This window comes from Geotrypetes seraphini, chromosome 6 (assembly GCF_902459505.1).
Source record: "Geotrypetes seraphini chromosome 6, aGeoSer1.1, whole genome shotgun sequence".
Taxonomy (NCBI): Eukaryota; Metazoa; Chordata; class Amphibia; order Gymnophiona; family Dermophiidae; genus Geotrypetes; species Geotrypetes seraphini.
This window is the reverse complement of record NC_047089.1, coordinates 179,649,221-179,676,233: the sequence shown is the minus strand read 5'-3', so window position 1 is coordinate 179,676,233 and position 27,013 is coordinate 179,649,221. Positions and strand designations below refer to the sequence as shown.

At 40.5% G+C, this 27,013-nt stretch overlaps 1 protein-coding gene across 2 annotated transcripts in view; it reads left to right on the top strand.

Annotated features, from left to right (window-relative positions):
• Positions 1-27,013, top strand: part of NCAPH (non-SMC condensin I complex subunit H) — a 144,692-nt gene that overhangs the window by 91,775 nt on the left and 25,904 nt on the right. For both annotated transcript variants that reach the window (XM_033947621.1, XM_033947620.1), the window contains exon 12: positions 15,726-15,848. In XM_033947621.1, the coding sequence (XP_033803512.1) occupies positions 15,726-15,848 (123 nt within the window). The remainder of the gene's footprint in view (positions 1-15,725; positions 15,849-27,013) is intronic.

Here is a 27,013-nt window from a genome sequence, read left to right as displayed (position 1 = left end):
TAGTCTTGCAAGTATCACAGTAATCATTATGGAATCAGTCTAGTGATAAGAGCAAGTTTTCAGATGGCCTTTGAGCACTGAAGAGCATTGGATAAAACCTAGCTGATGATCAGTTGCACCTATTTTGCAAATAAAAATAAGCCAATGTCATAGCTGCTCAGATTTTAGATGGTTCAGTTCTGCTCCTTAGTACAGATTTTTTAGCACTAATATTGTAATTCTATAAAAGTGTACCTTTTATTTAGGAGCCTATCATATAAAGGAAAGAAGGCACCTACTTTCCTTTTATAGAGTATTAGTACAACAGATAAAATATGCACCTAAATGTTACATATGGGATCCTGCCCATCTGTGAAATGTATTGTTTCTTTATCCTGCTAGACCAGTCCTGATAAGTGGATTATTCCCCCTAACCAACAGATGGAGGCAGAGAACATTGACATATAAAGCGTGTTCTAGTGCAACAGGCGTGTTATTCTGGACAGTAAGGTATTCTCCACATGCTCGCGAGCCATGAAGAAGGAATCCATTCCAGTTTTTCAACTCTTCCTCCTTCTTCAGAGGGCTCTGCTGCCTTCTTCAGGTTTTCCTTCTGCACATGAGCCAGAAGGGGTCTTTCTGATCAGCTCTAAATAGGCACATTATTCTTGAAGCCTGCCCTGTCAGATGTTCATTTGCCTGCTTGCGGTCTCACTCATGTTTGTATTACCGAATTCTGTGTTTCTGTCCCCTGTCCAGTGCAGTCAGGAATAGGGGGAGCAACTGCTGTTAGGAAGAGACCATGGAGTTTTTTGGGGGGGTTTTCTTTCAGAATTCTAAGACTGTCAGTGCAGTTTGCACTCAGGTAGGTGGCTTGTTTGTTCCACTTGTTATATAGTTAAATGTTTGATTATTTTGTGCTATATGTTATGACCATTTGTTTTGATACAAACTGCTAATGAGGCTCACTACACAGAATCTTATGGGAAGGGATTGATTACTTGAGTGTTCAAGAATGATGTGCCTATTTACTAGAAAGAATATTGTTCTGCCACGTGTTTATCTAACAAGGGTATGTAGAAGTCACCTCCAACAAAGCTTCAGAGTAATATGATTCTTTATTGCATAAACATCAGATAATGCCAAATAATGCAGATAGACATTAGATAATATACAGGATATAAGCAGATAATATCTATTGTGACAGAGCCGGTACCTGTATTTTCCGGAACCCGGACTCTGCTCACCCGAGCGCAACTCCGGCGTGCTTCCGATGAAGGAAGGAAGTCCTGTTGGTATATCTTCACTTGTCAGGAATCAAATATAAAGTAATATAAGTCAGCTTTACTTGTTCATAGTCACTTTATTCAGTGAAATGATGATGGGAGCAACGTCTCCCTTAGTTTAATCCACAAGCATTCAAAAAAAAAAACAAATTCTTCAAAGTCCAAGTAGAATGCTTTAACCCAAATACCAAAATAAAATATGAAGTGGACCCACAGGAATGGGTTTACCACTTCTACCTTTAATCAGGCAATCCAGGTAAGTAACCGTTAAACACTGCAATCACAAACAGAACTCTAGAGGGGTTGTCTTTACTTTGAGAAAGGTAAAGAAACCTTTTTACACTCTCCCAAGTTCTTGGCCTCCAAGCTCAGCAAGAATTAAAGCTTGGCTGTAACCAACATAGAAGCTGTTGGCGGGGGAGGGGAGTAAAGGAATTCACTTATCAAGTTTCTGATACTTCAGAATGCCAATAATGGCCCCACTAACCCAACCTGGATCTTAAGTGAATTCTCCCCAATTCACAACATTTACTTCCCTCACTTTCACATACATGAGTCCCCAATTCAGGCCAGTTGAATTTAACTAAACAAAAAAAAACGTTTTTTTTTCTTAGCACAAGTCTATGCAGTTTCTAATACACAGCACTTCTGCATAACAACACTCTATCAAACAGAGTAAGCTCCTGCCTTCACAAACCTCCAGACCTGCCACTTATCTTCACTCCAGGAGCATATCTTCAGGCAGTCCAAGGTTTCCCCCACAGTCCATGGGTTCAGGCAGGGCTGGCTGGTTGGCAAAAGGGTCAGTGTCTACTTCCTGCATTACAACATCCTCACATTCAGGAGCACAATCAGGAGAGACCCTTTCCTGAGCTGGCCCAAGACCAACTGCCTTTCCTCTCCTCAGAGCAGCCTCTAAATTGTTCAACCGAACACACCCTGCTCTCTGAGGGGGAGGAGTTACCTGCACTGTTTGCTTAGCTTGTCTTGGTTTTTTCATTATGGGTTTCAGCTGGGAGTGAACAGAGGGAGGGAGGTTCCTCTGGGGCTCTTCTGAGCTGTGCTGCTCCCCTTCCTCTACTCCCTGCAGTTCAGACTGGTTCAAGTTAAAGGGAAATACACATTTTCCCCTGGGACTAGTCACAATCCTATCCCCGTGGTTAGCTCGCTGTATGCCTGGATAGGGTTTAGCCACCGGCAGCTCTGGAATGAGCGGAGCCACAGGGGACGGATTGTGACACTATATACACCAAATAGAATACTTCACTATGTCTGCCAAATTCCGCCTGATCCTGATCGGGAATTCGAGTGATCAATAGGTCGGTACAGTACATAGTTTCCAGGGCCATGGCTGAATTCAAATTCTAAGATGTGATTCTCAGTCTTATATAGCGCAGAAAGTGCTGAATTTTACCAGGCTGTCTCTTTCTCACAGACACTGCTGCTTCTGCAGTAACAACAGGTGTCTCCCTTATCTCCTAACTCTCACAGATGGAATGTTAACCGCTGCTCGAACCCTCCCTTATCACAGTAGCATGAAAACCTTTCCTCGGCAAGACATGAAACAGCACAGGATGCAAGTTGAAACAACTTGCTCTCATTAAAACAAAGTGAAAGTTGGAACAGATACAGGTTAAGAAACAACTTGCTCTCACGAAAGTAAGTTGTTAGGCTGCCTAATTGTCTGGCACAGATGTAAGGCAAGGATTGCAGCTAAAAAGCAAGCAGACATGAAGATTCACACCTAATAGCCAAAGTGACTATTTGCCATGACCTGGCCAGCCATGGGCATAACATTCCACCCCTTGAATCTTCAGGTCTGCACTTCATGATAAGAAACAATCCAAAGGGATGGGGCCATAGTACGTTTATGCACAAAATAAGTAAACCCACAATTGAAAAAGGTTAACATCAAAATAAACAGCATAATAGTTGCTTCAATATGATCAGTCACTGAATGTAAGTTGTCACCTAAAAATTCAGTGTAACAAAGTGAGATTAGCTTTATACATGCTAGATTATTAATTCAATATTTTTTTTTTTTATAATTCTTTATTCATTTTCATATTTTACATGAAGTGTACAAAATATTGAGTTACAACTAATGAATACACAATATCACTTTTATATCTATTACATAATATTCTGAACAAATTTTTTTAATCTCCTCTCCCACCCCCCACCCTTCAAGTACTTTCCAATCACCTTATACTTATTGTATACCATATTATAACATGTTATGTAAAATTATTTTCACTACCCCCCCTCCATGTGTGCCATAAAGAAGACAAGAAAAAGAAACAGATAAATCCTACTATTCATTCAGTACAATACTTTGTCAATGGCCCCCATATTTTTATAAATTTAGGATATGTCCCTCTTTGTATTGCTATTACTCTTTCCATTTTGAATATATGACAAATTGTATTCCACCAAAATGTATAATTAAGGTTACTATGATTCTTCTAGTTATTGGTTATATGCTGAATGGCAACCCCTGTCATGACTAGTAAAAGCTTGTTATTCTCTGGTGAAATTTGACTTTTTTTTCTCATCATCATTCCAAATAACACTGTATCATATGATATTGCTACATGATTTTCCATCAATTTATTAATTTGTGGCCAAATTGCATTCCAAAAACTTTTAATGTAGGGACAATGATACAGTAAATGATCCAACGTCCCAGGTTCCAGATTACAGTGCCAGCATTTATTGGACTTAGAACTATCTAATTTTTGCAAACGTGTAGGGGTCCAAAAAGCTCTATGTAATAAAAAGAACCAAGTTTGTCTCATAGATGCTGACACTGTACATCTCATTCTCCAAGACCAAATTAGTGGCCATTGAGATGCAGTAATTTGATGCTTAATCTCAATGCTCCAAATGTCTCTTAGACCATTTTTTGGTTTTTTATTCAAATATCCAGATATTAATTTATACCACAATGCGGCTTGATGCCCTAGGAAGTCTGCTTGGAAGCATAAGAACTCTAAACTATATTGATTATTCAATGTTTTCCATTCAGGGAACCCAACCTGAATGGCCTGCTTCAATTGCAACCATTTAAAACTTTGTTTTTTACTAAGACCAAATCTATGTTGCAATTGTGAAAATTCAAGCAGTTTACCTTCCGAAATAACATCATTCAGAGATCTAATGCCTGCAATAATCCATTCCTTCCAAAGGATTTGAGCTCCGCCAATTTTGATCTTGGAGTTTATCCATAAAGACTGATTAGTTGACTTGTTTATTGGGACAGGTGTTAATTTACTAATAAACCTCAACGTTTTCCAAGTATCCATTAATATCTTATTTTCTCTGTATCTTCTAGGCATGTTGATACTTGGAAGATGAACTAAATTTAGGGGAAACATAAGGCGCCATTCCAAATATAACCAATCCGGTGCATTATCTATCAGTTCTGGGAGGATCCAATACATACCCTGACGTAAAATATAGGCTTGATGGTACCTATAAAAATTTGGAAAATTTACCCCTCCCTCCTTAATTGACTTTTGCAAAGATACCAAAGCTATTCTATGCGTTTTACCAAGCCAAAGAAATTTCGTTAAAATGCTATTAAGCTTTTTATAAAAGGACCCCTGAAAATAAATAGGTATCATACTCATTTGGTAGCAAACTACAGGCAAGATAATCATTTTAATAGTTTGAACTCTCCCCCACCAAGAAAGATGTAACGGATTCCATTGCTCACATAACTCTGTAACTCTTTTCAATACAAATTTTTCATTTTCTTTTACTGTATCTTCAATTGTATTTTTAACTTGAATGCCAAGATATTTAAATCCTTCTTCTTTCCATATGAACGGAAAAGCGTCAAATAATCCTTTTACACAATGAACATTTAAAGGTATAAGTTCAGACTTACTCCAATTAATTTTATAACCTGAAAATTTGCCAAACATATCAATTAATTCCAATAGACAAGATAAGGTAGACTCTGGATTCCTCAAATAAAGTAAAATATCATCCGCATAAGCCGAAATTTTATATTCCATATCAGAATATGGAATACCCTGTATCCCCCTTGCTTGCTGTATTGCTAACAATAAGGGTTCTAATACAACATCAAATAACAAAGGAGATAAAGGACAACCTTGTCTAACTCCCCTCTGCAATTGAAAACCATCAGATATCATATTATTAATATTTAATCTTGTAATCGGGAAGCTATACAATGTTTTTACCATTTGTATAAATCCAGAACCTATACCAAACCATTCTAAAGCCTGATACATAAAATTCCATTCTACCCTATCAAACGCTTTTTCTGCATCCAAGGAAACTGTAAAAGCCGGTTCATCCATTTTTTTAAATAAATTTAACATATGAAACAATAATCTAGAGTTATTAGAGGAATGTCTTTTAGCAACGAAACCCGTCTGATGCGTGTCTATAATATGTGGGAGAGCTTTGGCTAATCTCAAAGCCAAAATTTTCGCCAAAAGTTTATTATCCACATTTATTAAAGATTTAGGCCTGTAGTTTGAAACCAATGTAGGATCTTTATTTGGCTTAGGCAAAACAATTACTATTGATTCAGCCATAGTACCTTTAATATCACCTTTTATAAATTGTGTCTGATATAAATTTAGTAAATATGGGGAAAGGACATTTTGAAATGTTTTATAAAATTCTACTGTATAACCATCACCACCTGGAGCGGATCCAACTCTAAGAGATCTCAACGCTGTTTCTAATTATTTTAATGATATAGGTTCATCTAAACTCCGCTTTATATGATCAGGAACCTTAGGTCCAATAATTAAATCTAAAAAATTTTTACCATCTTTTTGCCTCTCCAAATAAGGCTCGGAAGAATACAGGTCCTTATAAAATTTTAGAAATTGCTTTAAAATTGTATCCGTTTGATTGGTTATTATACCATTATCATCTTTTATCCCATTAATGTTAGTTCTTCTTTTTTTTGCTTTAAGATAATTTGCCAATAATCTTCCCGCCTTATTAGAATTTCCATAATACATTGTCTGTTTGGAAAACAAGTCTCTTCTTATCATTTTTGAAGCTAATTCGTTATATTTACCTTTTGCTTTCAAAAGAGCTTGTAATACATCATGTTCCCATTTGCTTACCAATTTAGTTTCTAGTATTTTAATTTCTTTTTCTAACTATATATACTGTTTTTTAATCTGTTTCCTAACAAAAGCCGAATATGATATAATATGACCTCTCATAGTCGCTTTAAAAGCGTCCCGTACATTTTCAATAGATGTATCTTCCACTAAATTAATTTGAAAGAAATCACTAATTTGTGTTTTAAAATTTTCCAAAAATTTTTCATCCACAAGCAATGCATTATCAAATCTCCAAAGAGGTCTTCTATTTTCTAATTGATCTAATTGTAAATCTATCCATACTCCCGCATGATCCGAAATGATAATGGGATCAATGGAAGCCTTAATCACTTGCTGCACCTTATGTGATGAAATAAAAATATAATCTATTCTTGAAAATGATTTATGAACCTGTGAACAAAATGAAAATTCCTGATCATTAAAATGAAGAATACGCCATATATCCTTCAAATCACATGATTGAACCAAATTATCTAAACCTAAAGATTTTATACTTTTACCTGGTTTTTTATCCATTAATGGATCCATTACAGCATTAAAATCTCCAGCCACCACTAAATTAGAAACAGTCAGTGGTAACAACATACTCTGCAATTTTTTAAAGAATTCTGATTGATTCGAATTAGGGGCATATATATTGAACAACGTCAGGGCATTATTTCCCATACTTATATCAACATGTAGCCATCTTCCATGTGGGTCCGCATTTACTATCTTAAAATTGACCATACACTTTTTATTTATAAGAACTGCTACTCCTGCTTTTTTACCCTCTGCTGGAGCAAAAAAACATTCTTTCACCCACCCACCCGTTAGTTTCTGTGATTCCTTTATATTAAGATGGGTCTCCTGCAGACAATAAACATCCGCGTTTTGCTTCTTTAAAAATGATAATACCTTTTTCCTTTTGATTACATGATTCAGGCCATTGACATTAATAGAAAATATCTTAAAAGACATAATATATTTTATACTCCTTATCATAATCTTCCTCTTCCCTTCTTCCATAACTAAGATCTAAAAAACTTCTCCCCATGGCACACATTCTTACCTCCAAATTACCCAATCCCTTATTAATCTTTTCCTTAATCATCCTAGTAATATATTTAATACCCACCTTCTTCCCACCCCTCCCTCCCCAATATAATGACTGCTTAAGGACACACATTGGACAGTAATCCCAACTTCCCCCCTCCCCCCAGGCAACCAATATTTATTAATAACCCCTTTATCCTTTATTGAGACAAACTCACTACCTCTCCACAATATATCTAATTATATCTCTCTTCTTTTTCCATTTTAAAGTAATTAATTTCTCTATCTATTATTTAACCTTTAGTCACATAACTATATTTATTTCCTAACATTCCATTAATGCATTTTTATCATTTCACCAATCTCTAATTCATTCCCCCAACATTTTATTTCATTCAAGAAAATTCTATCATAGTCATATATTTAATAAAAAGTATCATTTTCCTATATCTTATATTATCTAATCCATCTTCTCCTATCCTCCTTTAAATATCCAACAACAAATATCCATCTCTTCATATATTTCTGTTAAAAAAAAAGCAAACTTCAATTTTATAAGTTTTTATCCTCTATTTGTATTTAAACATTTGTATTTCATTTTCAAAATAATTTTTTTTCCCCCCCTTTTTATATTTCCTCTTCTCCAAATTAAATCCAATCTTTTTAAAACTATATTATCACAACATCAATCTTTACATTCCTTCAGCTACCAATAAATTCTTATGTATCTTTCTTTTATATTATTCATTTTCCTTTCCTTTACTTGCATTTAAATATCATATAACTTGTCCTTTCTATCATTAGTCCATTCTGCAATCTTTTCCTTATTGTCCTTTCATTCTTTACTTTCTCCTTTTTTGACTTATTAAATAAACTGAACTTTCATATTTATTTCTTATTTCCATCCATCCACTCTTAAAGACTTTTGACTGCCAATTGTCATTCATTTTTTTTTTTTTATAATATCATTTTAGTCTATCAGTCTTGCTTTCTTCTTCTTCACATCTATTTATTTTCCTATTCAGTCTTCACTTTTCCTTTTGTGTTAATTTGTCCAGTCCTTTAATCCTTCTTGTTCATTCTTTACTCCAACCATCCATCTGTCAGTCTCCTAAAAGTTCAGTCTAATATCTTCACTTTAATGTCTTTCCAGTCTATCCTTCTTTCTTCTTTCTATTCTTTTATTTTCTTTTTCACTTGTCCATTTTTATTTCCTGTTCTTTGTTGCATATTCTTCTTTTTCCAACAAACTAAAGTCCCATAGTTCTTTATATTTAATTTTTTGTTCAATATCCACCAATCCAGTCTTAGTATTTATCCCTTCATTTCAACACCCATTGTGCTAAAATGACATAGGTTCTGATTTTGAAAGAAAGGTCTTTAGTTTTTCTGGATCAACAAAATAAAAAGATTTATCCCCACAAGATACCCTCATTTTTGCTGGGTAATATAACCCATACTTATATCCTTTTTCCTTTAATTGAGATATCAGATCAAGGAATTTCTTCCTAATATGTGCTGTATTTTTAGCAAAGTCTGGTAAAAACCATATTTTGGATCCTTTATAGTTTAAGTTTTTATCTTTTTTGGCAGCATTTAAAATTTCTATTGCTTGCTGGTATCTTAACATCTTGAATATTAATGGTCTTGGTCTCCCTTGATTTTCCAGACTCTTTATTGGAATCCTGTGTGCCCGTTCTATTTCCAAAGGCTGTTTGAAATCCAACTGCAATAATCTAGGAATTAAATTTTCTAAAAACTGTATTGCATTTTTCCCTTCCAAATTTTCCTGTATTCCAAAAATTTTTATATTCTTTCTTCTTCCACGGTTTTCGTAATCTTCCAGCTGACTTTTCAATTGAATTATTTCCAAACTGTCATTTTTGCATCTTTTTCCTTCACATTCTAAGCTCTCCATTTTAACTTCTAACTCTGTTGTTCTTTTATTAGCTACTTCCATTTGTCTGTGTATATTCAGGATTTCTTCCTTCAGTTCTGCCATATTACTCACAGTCTCTGTCAGCATTTGTTTGATTTGCCTCAGTTCCCCCATAACTTCAGCTTTGCTTAACTCCTCTGATACATCAGCAGGAAGTGGAACCTTATTCGGGGTAATTTGATCCTGCTTCTGCCTTTTCACAGCCCCTCCGGTTTCACTCTTACTCTGTCGGGTGCTCGCCATGCTCCTGCTGTCCTCTCCGATGTTTTCAGCCGAAAACAGTTTAAAAGGAAATCTTTATTTATTCAACGGTTGCCCAGGTAAGAGGAGCGCTGCGATCACACGACCATTTTGTGTGCACGCTAAGCCACGCCCCCCCTATTATTAATTCAATTTAAAACAGTAGTGATACTACTATCTAGGCTTGAAAATACTATTATTTACAAAATAGAGCTTAATATCATCATCATATTTCAGAGTAAACTCTTGGTTATGTACAGTGTTGAGAAGTCAACATCCTTCCCAATGAAAGACATCCACCACCCTTCCCTCTGACATGTGGAAAAACGGCATACTATGAAAGCATTTAATACTGCGGGAACATTTAGGGTCTATCTGCATCAACATTCCAATTTCAGATTGATATAATTTCACCTAGGCCGCTGCTAACATAGGTTAGGCCAATTGAAAATTCTGGCTGCTCCTTTTCTGTTTTATACTTCGAAATGAGGCAAGCTTGTGGTACATGTGACCTATACTTCTGCAACTGTTTCATAAACAGCCAGTTTGCTTTCTGCAGATGCCCCTTTTACTTTCAACATTATATTAGCATGGCCCCTTAGGCCTGCGCAATGAAGATAAACAGTTCCCATTATGAGTTCAAACCTCTGTCTTAGGTTGTACAGTCATCTGGGCGGGGAAACCCAGCATGCTACATCATACCTGTCTTTGAGCGAATGAACGGTGCATAATGGATGCAGAAAACTTTCTCAGGAGGTTCAGGCTGAAAGGTATCAGGATGCCATGAGGATGAGGGTATGGGATAGGAGATCATATATCATATCTGACCTTAGCATGTGATGCAATAGGTCATGCCAAATCAACCAAATTAGAATCCAATTAGCCAAATTAGCAAGTGTCAGAGAAAATTCTGAAAATTCACATATAAAATTAAATGCATGGTCATTTTACAGCGGAGGAACATCATAACCATACATATCAAAATGTGTACAATGCATAAAGTAACGATAGGGTGAATTAAAACATCAAAACATGATAGCCATAGGCAAATGCCTAAAGAACAGTTCTCAAACTGAGACATGAGCGTCTCGTAGTAAATTTTCAACAGTTGTGCAATCTGTCCATAGTATGATTCACTTCTTTAGAGGTAGTTTTTAAGTTATTCAGTGTCTGTACAATTCACCAGCTTATGGAACGTTTCATTCCCCATGCCAAAGGGAAAGTGGGTGCACAACATAGCTACACCAGGTATGGTTTAGGTACAGCAAAACGTCCTTAAGATGGTGGCTGTGAAAAGAACAGGTGAAAACAAAAGTGTCTTTGCAGGTATGGTGCAGGGAGATGAATTAGTTCAATAGAAGCTGACAGCCTCTTTAAACTGCACATACAGGAAGGGATACACCAGCTTGAAAGGAGTCCAGGTATTATCCAGCGGCTGAATCCCAGCGAAGTGATCCAGAAAGAGAAAAAGAGAGAGAGAGAGACCATATTGCCTGTACTGAGTATGGCAACATGTGACAATATTAGTGCATTTAACTTGATATAGGTATTGCAAGAGAGAAACAATATGCAAGTACTTCATGTTCTTAATCAGACATTCCAAAAAGATACATTTTTCTTTTTTTTTTTATGTGTGCACTGCACATAACTCACTTGACCACAATTATGTACTGATTCAAAAAAATTATGTCAGAAATGTGTCCTGAATTAATCCTATCCAGTGAGCACCACAAACTAAACACTACATAAAACCTTTCCTTAATATAACATAGCTTACTTCACACTTGGGCTATGTAAACTATAACTAAAAGGATATTGCGCAATTGGACTAGTAAAAAATATAAAAAGAGCTCTAATAAATGGCCAATGTCATGTATTCCGGGGTACCCCTTAAACTGAAACAAATAGACAAAACGGAGACCACATGGCACAAACCAAACAGAAAACACAAAGTTTCAGGCTTGGAACTGTTCCATCTGTCAAGGATTCAGGGCTGAACTTAAATCTGCAGATAAATGTACAGTTATACAAAAACAAGCATCCATCATAGCACTAACCATATTTGTGTGCACACATTAGCAAAGTAAATTTCTATATAACACATGGCATAATAATACCTAAACAAAAATAACTTGGAACTTTACTCACACCTGCCTATTCCAACTAGAATGTCCCTTATAATAAGGACATAATACATGCACATACTTTCAAACACATGACACATACCCTGTTTATCAACGTACACTATCCTGTCTGCAACTTTCGGCAACTATCATGCATCCTTGCTTCACCAAATTCACATCAGCCACAAGGCAAACCTGAATCTGCAACCTTTCCCATGTTTCCAACCCAAATTATTTTCCTTCTCCCCTGGTAATTTCTTAACATCACCAATTTCTCGTAACCTGTATCTTGTCTTGTTTCCACAGTTCTTTCTTTTACCAAGTTTCCAAGTTGGTTCACATAATCATAAAAGGCATCTAAATGTCTGCTGGAACTTCTGAAAGAGAGAACGTAAGAATTTAAACACTCTGATTCGTTGCCCTGCCTGTTTCATTAATAGGACATGAGAGATAATGTAGACAGGGACGCAAACTGCTAGGTTGTGCTTCAATCTTTAAAAATAAGCAGAACTTACTAGTTAAAGCAAGATACAGTGTACAATGTTAAATACAGAGGTATTCTGAAGTATTGCAGTGTCAGTTCTAAGGGGGAAGAAGAAACATATTAGGTGCAAGGTCATTTCAAGGCTACTTGAAGCATAACTTTTTCCTCCTTTTTGTTCAGCAAAAAATTCTTTGTGCCAAAATCGGGTTCAGAACAGCTCTGTATGTATGCCAAATGACTGCCAAGACAAAGGAGAAACATTTCAACTCAACACCACCCTTAAGGTCACTTAGCCATGTTCCCTTCAGGCTAACCTGGAACCCCTGTTTGCCATCTTGAGTCCCACTACACTCTGAGGAGTGGGCACTGCTGTGCAGAGGTCAGGGGCAGGCTAAATGTGTCTTCTTTTGTCTATAACTATCCCCTTCCTCTGGAGTTTTAACTACCAAGTTTATTTTAAATTTATTTTTTTTCCCAATGTATTTAGAACAAACGTGCAGGAAACAAAAACAAACAAAAAATTCATATTCCAAAACATGAGATACAACAGACCTAAGAAAGAACACCAGTATAAAGACACAATACTGGAAACAAGGGAGGTCATTATTTTTATAATTCCTCATTCTGTTCCTCTCTTCCACCCCTGCCAATCTACAGAAGTAAAATAATGTATACCACTGTTTTCAATTCTTTTTTCCAAATTCCCTCTGTTATTTATCAATACAACAATTCTCCTGTTAGGGGTTTATTTGGGGTTTCCTTCTCACTGAAAGTAAGATAAAGCACTGAGTTACAGTGTAACTATAAATCTATAAAAAGCAGAATTTAAAATACCATGTCATTTATAGACGTGGGATATTCTATCATAGTTATAATTACCTATTTCAAAATATTCAATATAACCCCTTTGATTTTATGATGTGTTTGGTACTTGGCTCAAGTATATAAATTAAACACTAGGGAATGAGTGAACTTTTTCCCTTTCCCCCATCTCTTTCTCACATTCTCTATGTTAAAGCGGGAAGCAAGATAAGACTCCAAAGAATTTATGACATAGGCCAATAAATTGCACATTCGGTCACACATACAAAAACATTTAGATCTGGTTTCTGATTACGTTGAGCCCTGTTTTACTCATTAAAGCATCGAATTGCAAAGATCTCTACACCTTTAGTTCAAATGGGCTATTTCCACAGTAACACATCTGGAATTTTGGCTCATACAAACTCTCAGAAACCTATTAATACATCCCTTTAATGGGCAGCTTAATGAAAAATACACCGGAAATAAAACAATTTTCCCTAGCTCTTGTTGCTCTCCACACTCTTCCTTTATTTTCCAAAGTGTACAAACTACTTTCGCTTTTCAGTACAGGAAGTCTATAATGATCTGAAAATTATCTCCCTCTACTCCTCAGTATCTTAATTTAATCATAATTGCTCCATCTACCTTTATAAATTATATTTTAAAATTCCTCAACCGGCTAATGTAGTTGGGAAAAATCTCACAGCAACCCCTCCCTGTTTACCACAACTGGGAGTGAACCTCCTGTACTGTCTGTCCTTCTAAGCTCTACATCGGAAAAAGTAATCCGTCCCTTTGCCAAAATCTAATCTTTCTTTTATATTAACATACCTATACACACGTTCCCTGATTCTGTAGCTTCATAATTCTTGCTAAGCAAATATATATGTGCAGGCATCATACAAAAACAGATTATACTTATCATTCGATAATATTATTCCTTGTATAATTTTACAGGCAGCACATGAATATCATTTAATAAAATAAAGCATGCTTATGTAAAGAATTTACATTTACAGTTGGCTGGCCACGCCTTTCATAAAATATACCTTCACCATACGGGACAATCTTCACCGTATAGGACACCCCTAACCTATAATTTTAGCCTCCATGCCTCCCCCCAGGATCCCACCCAGGGATATAGGGTTCTGAAGCTTGCTCCAGATTCTCCATTCTCTGTCGCTTTGCTGGCCACATTCTACACCCCACTTCTGGTACCAATTTGTTCTGCCACGTGTTTGGTATATAGAAGTCACTTCCAACAAAGCTTCAGAGTAATTTGATTCTTTATTGCATAAACATCAGATAATGCCAAATAATGCAGATAGACATTAGATAATATACAGGATATAAGCAGATAATATCTATATATACCAAATAGAATACTTTACCATGTCTGCCACATTCCGCCTGATCCTGATCGAGAATTCGAGCGATCAATAGGTCAGTACAGTACATAGTTCCCAGGGCCATGGCTGAATTCAAATTCTAAGATGTGACTCTCAGTCTTATATAGCACAGAAAGTGCTGAATTTTACCAGGCTGTCTCTTTCTCACAGACACTGCTGCTTCTGCAGTAACAGGTGTCTCCCTTATCTCCTAACTCTCACAGATGGAATGTTAACCGCTGCTCGAACCCTCCCTTATCACAGTAGCATGAAAACCCTTCCTCGGCAAGACATGAAACAGCACAGGATGCAAGTTGGAACAACTTGCTCTCATTAAAACAAAGTGAAAGTTGGAACAGATACAGGTTAAGAAACAACTTGCTCTCACGAAAGTAAGTTGTTAGGCTGCCTAATTGTCTGGCACAGATGTAAGGCAAGGATTGCAGCTAAAAAGCAAGCAGCCATGAAGATTCACACCTAATAGCCAAAGTGACTATTTGCCATGGGGCAGCCATGGGCATAACAAATATTATCAAGGCAAGTGAAAGGGATTAGGTCCCAATTACTACCTCACACATTCTGTCATTGGTAAGTCAGATGCATCTGGGGACAATATCCTAGAGACAACAGACGCCTATTATCTCCCAAACATGTCCAGTTTATTGTCAGTTTTACAACCCTTTTTATATCATTTTACATGGTTCAGTGTCGTCAGCATATGACGTAAATACAAACCATATATGGTGACAGGTCACATAAAACTTTAAAAGAACTAACAAGCATCTTACTATCTAAAGGCCAAAGTTTAAAGGGGGGCTCTGCTTAGCAGAGAGTTTTCTTATCTAAGGCTTCTTATAAATACAGCTATGAAAACAATTGAATTCACTTCACAACAGGATAAGAACACACATCTCTCAAACATAAAATGGCCTTGTAGTATATCAGCAAAAGAAGGAAAAACAAACAGGGTCTGGTTTTTTTACAGCTTCAAATACAGTTGAAAGAAAAACTGCAAGACACATGAAAAGTATCCCTTCAGCAAGTACCTAATCTTCCCGTAGTACTCTTGGTACAGGTATTTCTCATTCCTAGTATGGTGACCATGGAGTTAAATTTTTGATACATCAGCAGTATTACTGTGGTCATATGGATAACCAAAGCTATTGCTTTCCATTGGTTTAGCTTTGATATAAGATAGGAATGAAGCCAGCTCCAAACTTTTTATTTTCTGTCTACCTGGGGGGAGGGGAGGTAACAATTATGGATGATATTTGAGAATAACAGTCTGTTTATAAATTTTTGGCTTATCTATGTTTGCATTCAACAGGTAGCTACGACTCTTTCTAAAATTACACTGGATTCACAGAACAAGAAAAGCACCACGCTCCCAGCAGACTTCAATTATCATCCAGATAACATCATCCAGTTGAGCCTCAAGCCTTCCAACAGGGTTAGGCTACCGTTCATCTCTCTACTTATTGTTTTTTCTCCATCTCATTAATGTAATAATTGTCATGCTTTTCCCTCAAATCGTAAATCCTTTCACTTTCCAACTTTATCTTGACCTGTTTGTCTCCTCTCTGTAATCCTTATTCATTTTTCTGTACTTATGTCTTTTATTTAACCCCTCCTTGCTTTTCTTTTTGCCTACCTCATTTTCTTCTGCTGTGCTTTTCAATTATGCCCTTATTTTTTTTCTCTGAGGACAAGCAGGCATAATATTTTCACTTCTGTTACACAAAGCATACAAGTCCTGACAAATTGCAAGCTGTTGCAGAAGGAATCAAATACTGTTTCTTCAGCTCCGCCTCCTTCCTGAGTGGGCTTTACTGCCTCGCTTCAGTTTTTCCTTGTGCAGGCGGCTAGAAGGTGTCTTTCTGATCTGTTCTGAGAAGTTTTATTTATTTATTTTTTTGGAGGGGGTGGCTATCCAATTTTGAGGTTTGTGTGTGTGTGTGGGGGGGGGGGTGTCACACTTTTCTGGTCATGAGTCGAGTCCCTCCCCCCTTTTCCTCCACCTCTCCTTATTTTTGTAGAGATGCCTCAGCTGTAAGCCTTGCCACTGATACCGGCAAGGCATATAGCTTAGAGAGCTAGTGGAGTCTGTTCTGGGGGAAAAAAAATCCTGAGGCAGTGCGATCTGAAGGGATCCTTCAGTGCTTTGTAATTGATTTTTCTTTGTTAACCAGCACTTTTCTTATAGCTAGGTTGCATATTGCACAATGAGCACTTTTAAAGAGAAAAAGTGCTCATTGTGATCCAGACGTGGGGCAGCCGTGGCTGGCCTGTGCATCCTCGTCGGCATCAGGTGCCGGCATTCAAGGATCCCCTTCATGTGTGCCTCATGTGCCGGTAATATACTTAAACGTCTCGATCATGTCTCCTCTCTCCCTACGTTCCTCGAGTGAGTACAGCCGCAAATTTTTCAGCCTTTCCTCGTACGATAGATCCTTGAGCCCCGAGACCATCCTGATGGCCATCTGTTGCACCGACTCTACTCTCAGCACATCTTTTCGGTAGTGTGGCCTCCAGAATTGCACACAGTATTCCAAATGAGGTCTCACCATGGTTCTGTATAATGGCATTATGACTTCAGGCTTCCGGCTGACGAAACTCCTGCGGATGCAACCTAACAACTGTCTTGCCTTAGATCAGTGGTCTCAAACTTGCGGCCCGCCAGGTACTATTTTGAGGCCCTCGGTATGTTTATCATAATCACAAAAGTAAAATAAAACAGTTTCTTGATCATATGTCTCTTTAGCTATAAATTACAATATTATAATTAAGACTTAGCCAAAAGGAAAGATTTATAAACTATAAAAAGTTTTACCTCATGCAAAATTGTCATTTCTTTAATAAGACATTTAACTATTTTTCTGAGGCCCTCCAAGTACCTACAAATCTAAAATGTGGCCCTGCAAAGCGTTTGAATTTGAGACCACTGCCTTAGATGAAGCCTTCTCCACATGATCAGCAGTTTTCATGTCTGCGCTGATGATCACTCCCAAGTCTCGTTCTGTTGAAGTTCTAGCTAAGGTCTCACCATTCAAGGTGTAAGTTCTGCACGGATTTCTGCTGCCGAGGTGCATGATCTTGCATTTCTTAGCGTTGAAGCCCAGCTGCCAGGTCGAGGACCAAAGCTCCAACAAATGTAGGTCCTGTGTCATACTATCGGGTGAATTGCCGTCTCTCACTATATTGCATAGTTTGGCGTTGTCGGCGAATAACGTTATCTTACCTTGAAGCCCCTGAGTTAGGTCCCCTATGAATATGTTGAAAAGGAGCGGGCCCAAGACTGAGCCCTGCGGTACTCCACTGGTCACCTCCGATGTTTTAGAGAGGGTACCATTAACTACCACCCTCTGAAGTCTACCACTCAGCCAGTCATTGACCCATGTAGTTAGTGTTTCTCCCAGCCCCACTGATTTCATCTTGCTCAACAGCCTGCGATGCGGGACACTATCGAAAGTTTTGCTGAAGTCTAGGTATACGACATCCACGGATTCTCCCAAGTCTAGCTGTTTTGTTACCCAGTCAAAGAAGCTGATGAGATTGGATTGGCAGGACAGTTACAATAAATTGATTCCCAATGTGTACATTTCTGATATGTCTCAAATCTTACTATAGCATGTGACAATCCAAAGGTTATAATGTATACTTCTTAAGCTTTCTGGATTAGCCTTAAGTCAAGGCTTGCTCAGACAAAGTCTGATTGTTGCTCATATAAGGGATGCTTAAACAAGATAAGGAATAAGGATAAATGTGTTTCAGGTTAATATGTGACAGCAAGGGAGGAGAAATGCCTCAGTATTCTGTCTCAAGGTGCAAACCTTGTCCTTGCTTAGAATGTATACGTGACAGGAGGGAGAGGAAATGAGAAACAGGGCCTCAGATCCACACACAGGCCTAGATCCATACACAGGGCCTAGGTCAGTGTGCCGACCTGGCCTATGTTCAGAACCGCCTGTGTGCTGACTCTGCCTGTGTTCTGATGCCCTGGATCAGAACTTATCAGATCTCCATCCCTGCATTTCCCCTTATTTTACTATTTTAAGGGCTTTACGGAGGTAGGGCAAATCTGCTCGAGATAATTTGCAATAGCGGCCAGAAAATGGACTTATAAGCAAATGAAACAAGGAAGGTAGGCACTGCACGAAACAACAGAGGGAAATCAAGAGACCTAATCCAACGAGGAGATATTGCAGAATAGCCCGGATCCACTGGCCAGAAGGTAACCATGCCCATAAAGCATTCCACCACTGAGGTAAGATGTCTTGTCGCATATTAGAGGCCAATTCATGTAGTTGTTGAATTTGGTCATGTACACGGTTGCTGTTTTCGGACAGGTTGAAACAGCACATATTTTTAATGATTTTGCAGCTGTGATGGTGTAATAGTAATAGATAATCTATGGCGGCTCTGTTGTTTAACACAGCTGTCCGCAGTTCATTTTGTTCTTGATTTAGCAATACCTGTGTGAGGTATGATTAATGTCCTTAGCTAAAGCACAAGCTAATTGTGATAAGGTTTTTTGATTAAATAATGCTAACCCAGGTACACCAACTAAAGAGACTGTCAAAGAGATAATTTCAGCTTTTGAAAGCAAGTTAACATTACTATCGCATTGATCAGTTAAAGCATAGCTATCAGCGGTTATAGAGACAGAGCGTTTTGCTTTAGCAATCCTGTGATTAATCAATTACTGTTTGTGTACCAATGCTGGGATCAATCTACCTAAGCAGCATTGGGTATTGTGTATTAAATTAGCAGGAATATAATTCCATGTGTGCGTGCCATAGGTCCAAAACCAACCTGCAGGCAGGACAAGGTGAGCATTAATATATGAAATATTTACAAAATGCGAACAGTTCCATAAAGCTAATCCACTGTTAATGCAATTTCTAGAACAATTCTGCACCCTAGCACATGACAGATTTTTGTGATTTGCTACTATGGGGGTATAAATTGTCATGGCATCCCAGGGTAATTTTCGGGCTATTTGTCCCCATGATTTATATGACACTTCATCTTCAGTCATAAAATTGCGGGGTTGGGAAGTATTTCCTATTTCCCCGAGCGCTTTACACACAAGGATTAAACATGATCCTAAGAAAGTGTGTGCATCAATACTCTGCTGTAAGCAGAAATTGTCAGTCCCTGAAATATCAGCTATTTTTTCCCAAATGTTATATTGCATTCTTTGCTCCCATGCTTCCCTAGCAGAAAGTAAAGGAAGGCTAAGAAAAGTTAGCAAGCAAAAAAACAATTATTAAAGAATTACAAGTTAATTGTGCAAAAATAGCAGCAGTAAAATTTTCAGGTGTCAGTTCTTTATCAGACTTTCTCAAGGTGAGAATGGCTTGATCACTCAAGCTTTTAATGTGTCCCCAAGTTACGGGAGCAGTCTTAGAATAACGCTTTCTTTTCCGGTCGTCTGGCTGTGGGATGGGACTTTGTTGTGGTTTCCTTAAGATGGAATCGAATTCAGGGATGGGATTCTGCAGGAGTTGATGCCACGACATTGTCTTCTGTAATTCTTGCACAGGTGTCTGCGGCTGCTTGCTTTTTCTTCTATAGGGGCAGGAGGGGTGTCTGCAGCTGCTCGATTTTCTTCTGTAGTTTCTGTTCGTGCAGGCCGGACGTGTCTGCTCGGTATCCAAACTGGACCTGTAGGAGTTGAGACAGCAATATAGCCTCTCCCCTCAAGTTATTAAGGGAGCAGGTCCATGCCAGACAGGATTAGGAGACAGTTTAGATTTAACAAAAGGTTGTGGTAATGGAACTGTCGTTTGATGGTGTTTATCATGGGCAGAATACTCTGAAAAATAGTTCAAATGGTTAAGAGTGAACAAAACAATGGATAAAGACATTGAACCTGTCTCAAATTAGGAACGGCATATTTCACTGGTTTCTGTTTTAATAAATAAGATTTCAATGTACGGTTGGCACGTTCCACAATGGCTTGTCCTGTAGAATTATAAGGCAAACCATGAATTAATTGGATATCCCACTGTAAGCAAAACTCAGAAAAAGCATTGGAAGAATATGCAGAGCCATTGTCTGTTTTTAGAGTTTTTGGCTTTCCCATAACTGCAATGCATTGTAACATATGATTAATTACTTGATTAGTTGTTTCTCCTGTTTGTGCTGTTACCCAGAGATAACCAGAATAGGTGTCAATAGTAACGTACAGATATTTCCATTTCCCGAAAGGGGGATATTGTGTGACATCCATTTGCCACACTTGATTTACTGTAAGTCCCCTGGGGTTTACCCCGTACTAAGCAGCAGAATGCAGCTGAGAGCATTGAGGGCAGGATTGAACTATTGTGGTAGCTTGATTTAAAGGAATTTTAAACATTTTCACCAGGACTTTGGCATTTTGGTGGAAGAATGCGTGACTATTAATAGGAGTGGTAAATTGTGTAAAAACCTTCCTGGTGGCAGCGTCTGCAAGATTGTTTCCTGTAGAAATGACTCCAGGAAGATTTTGATGGCTACGAATGTGAAACACGCTAAGGAGTGTTTACGTGTCAACAATAACGAGCGTAATTCAAGAAACAATGATAGTAAGTTGTCATTAATTGATGGGGTGACATAGGCACCAGGAAGCTGATAAACTAAATTACGAACGTACAGACTGTCAGTGATCAGGTTCAATGGACAGTGGGAAAAGGTTTGCAGTGCAAGAATAACAGCGGCTACTTCTGATCGCTGAGCGGATTGTTGCGGGGGAGTGAACAAGACATGAGAAGCATTTTCTTGGGTCCAGTGCACGACTCCGCGTGTCTTGCTGCCGTCTGTATAGACAGTGAGAGCGTCAGTGAGAGGTGTTAAGCTTAGTGCAGAATGAAAATCCAAAACGCCTTCTGCCACTAGAATTAAGTATTTATCTTTAGGATAATGATGACAGATATGACCAATGAAATTGGTCAATGCAATTTTCAGTTCCTCATTATATTGAAAAAGAAATTCCCATTACTCTTGCGAAATGGGAACGGTGATAGATATCAAATCCAGTCCCAGAATGGCTAAGGCTCGATTTCTTGCTTTACTGATGAGAGAACTATACATGTATTGAGGAGAGCTGATATTCTGAGGGGGCGTATGTGGTAAATAGATCCATTCCACTATATGTAACCTGTTATCTGGGGTTAGCTGGCCTAAAACCGCAATAGGTTGGCGTTTCTGTGGAAGGATTAATAAGGAAAGCGCTATATTATCCTGAATCCTATCAACCCATTGCGTTAATAAATGCTGGTTAATAATCGCTATCACCTTTTGAAGGTCTGGTGTGATATATATCAAATCTGAAGGTTCTTTGCCTTTAGTCAAAACATGAAATAAGGGACTGAGAAGATCAGTAGGAATATTAAAAAATGGGCGCACCCAATTGAGTGATGGCAGAATTAAGTTTTAAAGTGATAATGGGGTGGCTGCTCGTCGTACCATGTGACTTTGGGCTTGGTCGGCAGATGCGGCATCTAAGGCTAAGCTGACAAGATTTCCCTTTTGAGGGGTCTTTTTTGTTTGACGAGGATTTGGACAAGTTGGTTCAGACCTTGAGGGATTACCAAGGTGCCCCGTCTTCCTGAGGACCATGCCCGCACCCCTGCGCAGGGTGGCATTGCTTGGGAGTGTATGATTTCCACAGGTATCACCCTGGTCGAGGGGCTGCTTCCTTCCCATCCTCTGGGTCATCCCTGGGCCGATTCAGTGCATGCAGTCCTTTCGTGGGGCCTGTCGGAGACATGATTTCCTTCACCAGTTCCCCTGTCGCCTGTCTGGCCCAATGACTTCTTGCCGGTGCCTCCCTTGGTTCTGGTGGGTGATCGTTTGTGAGATATTTAACAGGTGTGGACCACGATCACGACGGATTAGTGAGCTCTGGAGGTGATTTGGGATGGATACACTCTAGAATTTTCCCGCTCCTTGCCAGATCACTTTGTCGCTTCTCCTTGTCAGGTGGCGGGAAAGAAGCGATCTTTTCGGCAGACTCTATAATGGTTGCTAGATCTCCAGGCCAGGTATGTGGCACAGACAGATATTCAATTTACTTTGTGGTGCCCAAGAAAGAGGGGACTTTTCGGCCCATCTTAGATCTGAAGGGGGTCGACAGGGTTCTGCGTGTTCTGTCTTTTCCACATGGAAACCCTGATATCTGTCATTCTGGCAGTTCAGCCTGGGGAATTTGACCTCTTTCGATCTGACGGAGGTCTACTTGCATGTTCTGATTCGCGCCTCCCATCAGCAGTTCCTTTTCTTTGCGAACTTGGGTTGGCACTACCAGTTTTGTATTCTCCGTGGACATTCACCAAGATTATGGTGGTCATGATGGCGGCTTTGCGCAAGGAGGGCATTCTGGTTCACCCCTATCTGGACGACTGGTTGATCAGTGCAAAGTCTTTCAGGAGAGCTCCCAGGTTATGGAATTTCTACAGTTGCTGGGGTGGGTAGTCAACCTGTCCAATAGCTGGTTGGCTCCGTCTCGGTGCCTGGAGTACCTTGGGATTCTTTTTTACACCAGCTTGGGGAAGGTCTTCTGCCAGAGGCCCACGTGTTCAAGTTCCAGTTGCAGATTCACCTTCTGATGGCAACCCTGTGTCCTTGGGCTCAGGGTTTTCTCCAGGTCTTGGGGTCGATGGTGGCCTCCCTGGATGTGGTTCAGTGGGCCTGAGCTCACATGTGCCCGCTTCAGCACACAAAGCATCAACAGGAAAAGTAGCCAAGAAAAGTTCAACAAGATTAACATTTTCAGTTTTTCTCCCCAATATGCTGCCCTTTAAACAACTTCAGGACGATTATGGGCTGAAGAACTGAGATGCTTTTGCTTATACTCAGTTGTGCACCTTTTTATATAAGCGTGACTTCTGGTATCTTAGTTTGGGTGTCACTGAGCTAGAGAGTGCTTTCTTGAAGGGGTGTGATCGGATGGGGTGTCTCAACTTTATCGAGCATTCCTCTTGAGGGAGGACTTGGTGGATCCCTATAAAGTTCAATGGGAGTATAATCTATATGAGCATAGTCCTTCGTTTAACTGGGCCAGTATATATAGATCATTGTTTACAGCACCTGTTTCGACTTCTTTGATTGAGAAAGGTTATAAGCTTTATTACAGATGGTAATTGACCCCAAAACGATTGCATCAGATTTACGGCCACCCTTCGGGGCTTTGTTGGAGGAAATGTGGCCAAGCAGGAGACTTTTGGCATATCTGGTGGTCTTGTCCTTCTTTGAAGGCTTATTGGTGAATGGTGGGAACACTTTTGGTGCGCATAACTGGTAAACATGACCCAATGCTACCTGTTGTTAGCTGGCTATTCTCCCCGTGAGCATTGATTAGCTGGCTTTTTATTTACTGTTGCCTAATTGGCATTGGCCCAGTGTTGGCGCTCCACCAAGATGCCATCTTCACAAAGTTTAATCAAGAGGATGGATTATGTCCAACTGATGTGCAAGTTGCTGGCAACCAGACGGCAAAATTTGGGCTGTCTATGAGAAATGGAGGTGGTCTCAGGTTCATTCTATGATTTGGATCGTCTATATCCCTGGTTTGCGCTTCCTATTACACTGTAATTCTGTCGGGGTTATTCCTGTAAGGAGGAAGGGAAGGTTGGGTTGTAGGGTATAATGTGCCTAAGACTGATTGTATTAGCTGTATCTGTTCATTGGCTTTTGTATATTTGATATTTTGTATGCTGGATCTTTTCAATTTTCAATAAAGGGGATGGAATTCCTCTTGTATGAGGAAAGGCTAGAGATTGGAGCTCTTCAGTATGGGAAAGAGATGGCTGAAGGAAGATATGACTGAAGTCTACAAAATTCTGAGTGGGGAAGCCAGGGCACGAAGGGAAGCCAGGGCACGAAGCAGACCTGTTGCAGTGTCCTTTCTTCTTTTTTGCCTTGTGTTTTTCAGCGGCGGAGGGCAGGAGGAGGAAGCCACGAGGAGGTAGCCAGGGGAGGAAGGCAGAGCAGGCAGGAGGAACCGGGTCGCGGCGAGAGGTAGCTCCGCCCACCCCCACTGCGTCACAGGTCGCGTCGGCGCCCGGGCTCCCCTTTAAGAAGAAGGGAGCCAACGGCGCCCAGCCGTTCGGAGCGCCTTTGCGAAGGAGCCTTGCTAGGGAGCCAGAAACGCCAAGTAATTCACTTTTCTCTTCTTTTCTCTTTTTCCTTTCTCTCTTTCTCTCTCTCTTACCCACAGCAGGAGCACACCAGCACTTCACAAGAGCGATGGAGGACCCAGGATCCCAGAGGTACTTTCCGGTATACTGCACAGAGTGCAATATGTACGACTACCTCCCTTTGGGAAGGCGGGAGTACATATGCAGTCGGTGTCAGGAACTGGAAAGCCTGAGGATGGAGGTCGGCAGATTGAGGGTCAGGGTCCAGGAGCTAGAGGGACTGGAGGAACTGCGCACCACAGAGGAGACGAGCTGGTCTACCCAGAACACAGACGGAGCAGGCCCCATTGTGGACCAGGTGAGGGACCTCGAGAGATTCATTGAGGAGGCCTATAGATACGGTGGAGGAACGGGATCAGCAGCAGCACAGACGGATGTCGGTAGACGAGACCCAGGATCCACAAGGCGATACCGGGGAAGGACCTAGCGGAGGGACAACGCAAGAGGAGGAGACCACAACTCACCAGGACCCCGAGGGAGAGACACCACACTACACCGAGGACACGGACCTGAGGCAGAGGAGGTTGCTGAGGAAAGGGAAGTCTGCTATTGTGGTGGGAGACTCGATCTTGAGAGAGGTAGACAGTCATGTAGCTGGAGGAAGGGAGGACCGGCTAGTGACTTGTCTCCCAGGGGCCAAGACACGAGACATCACTGATAGGATCGAGAGGATCCTGGACGGAGCAGAGACAGAGGAGACTGCGGTAATAATCCACGTTGGAACAAACGATGTGAGCCGGAGGAACTTCAGCATGGACGCACTGACTGACCAGTTCAGGGTCCTGGGACGAAAGCTGAAGCGGAGCACACGGAGGATAGCATTCTCGGAGATCCTGCCTGTACCGAGAGCAGATGCAAAGAGGCAGGCAGACCTCCAAGCTGTGAATGCATGGTTGAGGAGATGGTGCCAGGAGGAGGGCTTCCGCTTTGTGAGGAACTGGACGTCCTTCTGGGGAAAGAGCAAGCTCTACCGGCGGGACGGCCTGCACCTGAGCACAGCGGGAACCAGACTACTGGCAACCAATTTGAGGAAGGAGATCGAGAGGGCTTTAAACTGAAGAGAGGGGGAAAGCCGACAGCTGATCTGATGTTGACGCTTCGGACAACAGCATCCAGAACAGATGCTGAACGGGCTGACTGCAGGGAGGAAACAGAGGGACCGGAAGATCTACAAATCAGACAGCGAGGGAAACATCAGGTAAAGGGAGCTTGCTGGGAGAAGTCTAAGGGGCATGGGGACACAGGGGGACTGGGTGGCATAAGGGCGAAAGCCGAGGGTAATATAGAGGTACCACAAGGCGAGGGGGATCAAACAGAGGCTCAAGGGATGACAGCCCAGGAGGGGGCCAGTAGGGCTAGAAATCCCAGAGGAAAAGCGGGAAAGTGGGGTGGCAGGAATGTGGGGAAGCTGAAAGCTAAGAGGGTAAAGGCTGAGGGTAAAGCAGAAACACAGAGAGCGGGAAAACTGCCAGAAATCCAAGGGCAAGTGGCCCAGGTAAATGCAGAGGTGGAAGAAAAACGAAGGGACCTGCAGTGCTTATACGCAAATGCAAGAAGCCTCACGGCCAAGATGGGTGAACTAGAAGTCGTCGCCAAGGGGGAGGACCTAGATATAAATGGAATTGTAGAAACCTGGTGGACAGAGGAAAATCAATGGGATGTAGCGCTGCCGGGGTACAAGCTCTATAGGAGGGACAGGACCCACAAAAAGGGGGGAGGCATAGCACTATATATAAAGGACTCTATCCACTCGGTCGGGATGGATATGGCAACGAAGGCAGAGGGGCTGGAATCGCTGTGGGTCAAATTACCGGGAAACAAGGGTGCGGGCATAAAACTGGGGCTGTACTATCGACCACCTGGTACGCCAGAGGGAGTCGAACACGACTTGGAAACGGAATTGAGACAGGAGTGCAGGACTGGAAGTGTAACAGTGATGGGGGACTTCAACTACCCAGGGATAGACTGGAGTACGGGTCACTCCAACTGCACTAGGGAGACAGGATTTGTAGAAGCTGTGAAGGACTGCTTCATGGAGCAACTAGTCAAAGAACCGACGCGAGGGGGTACTACTCTTGACCTCATCCTAAACGGATTAGGGGGGCCTGCAAGAGGGGTAGAAGTGGGAGGCCCACTAGGCAACAGTGATCACAACACGATCAGATTCATATTAGAAAGAGGGACACCCATAGTTAGGAGGACCGCAACAACTGCGCTGAACTTCAAGAAAGGGAACTACGTTGCTATGAGGGAAATGGTGGGGAGGAAGCTCAGAAACATCTTTAGGATGGAGACTGTGGGAAGCACCTGGACCCTATTCAGGAACACCCTGCAGGAAGCACAGAGAATGTACATCCCCAATTTCAGGAAAGGCTGCAAGAACAAGCGATCAAAGGACCCGGTTTGGATATCAATAGAAGTAAAGAGGGCGATA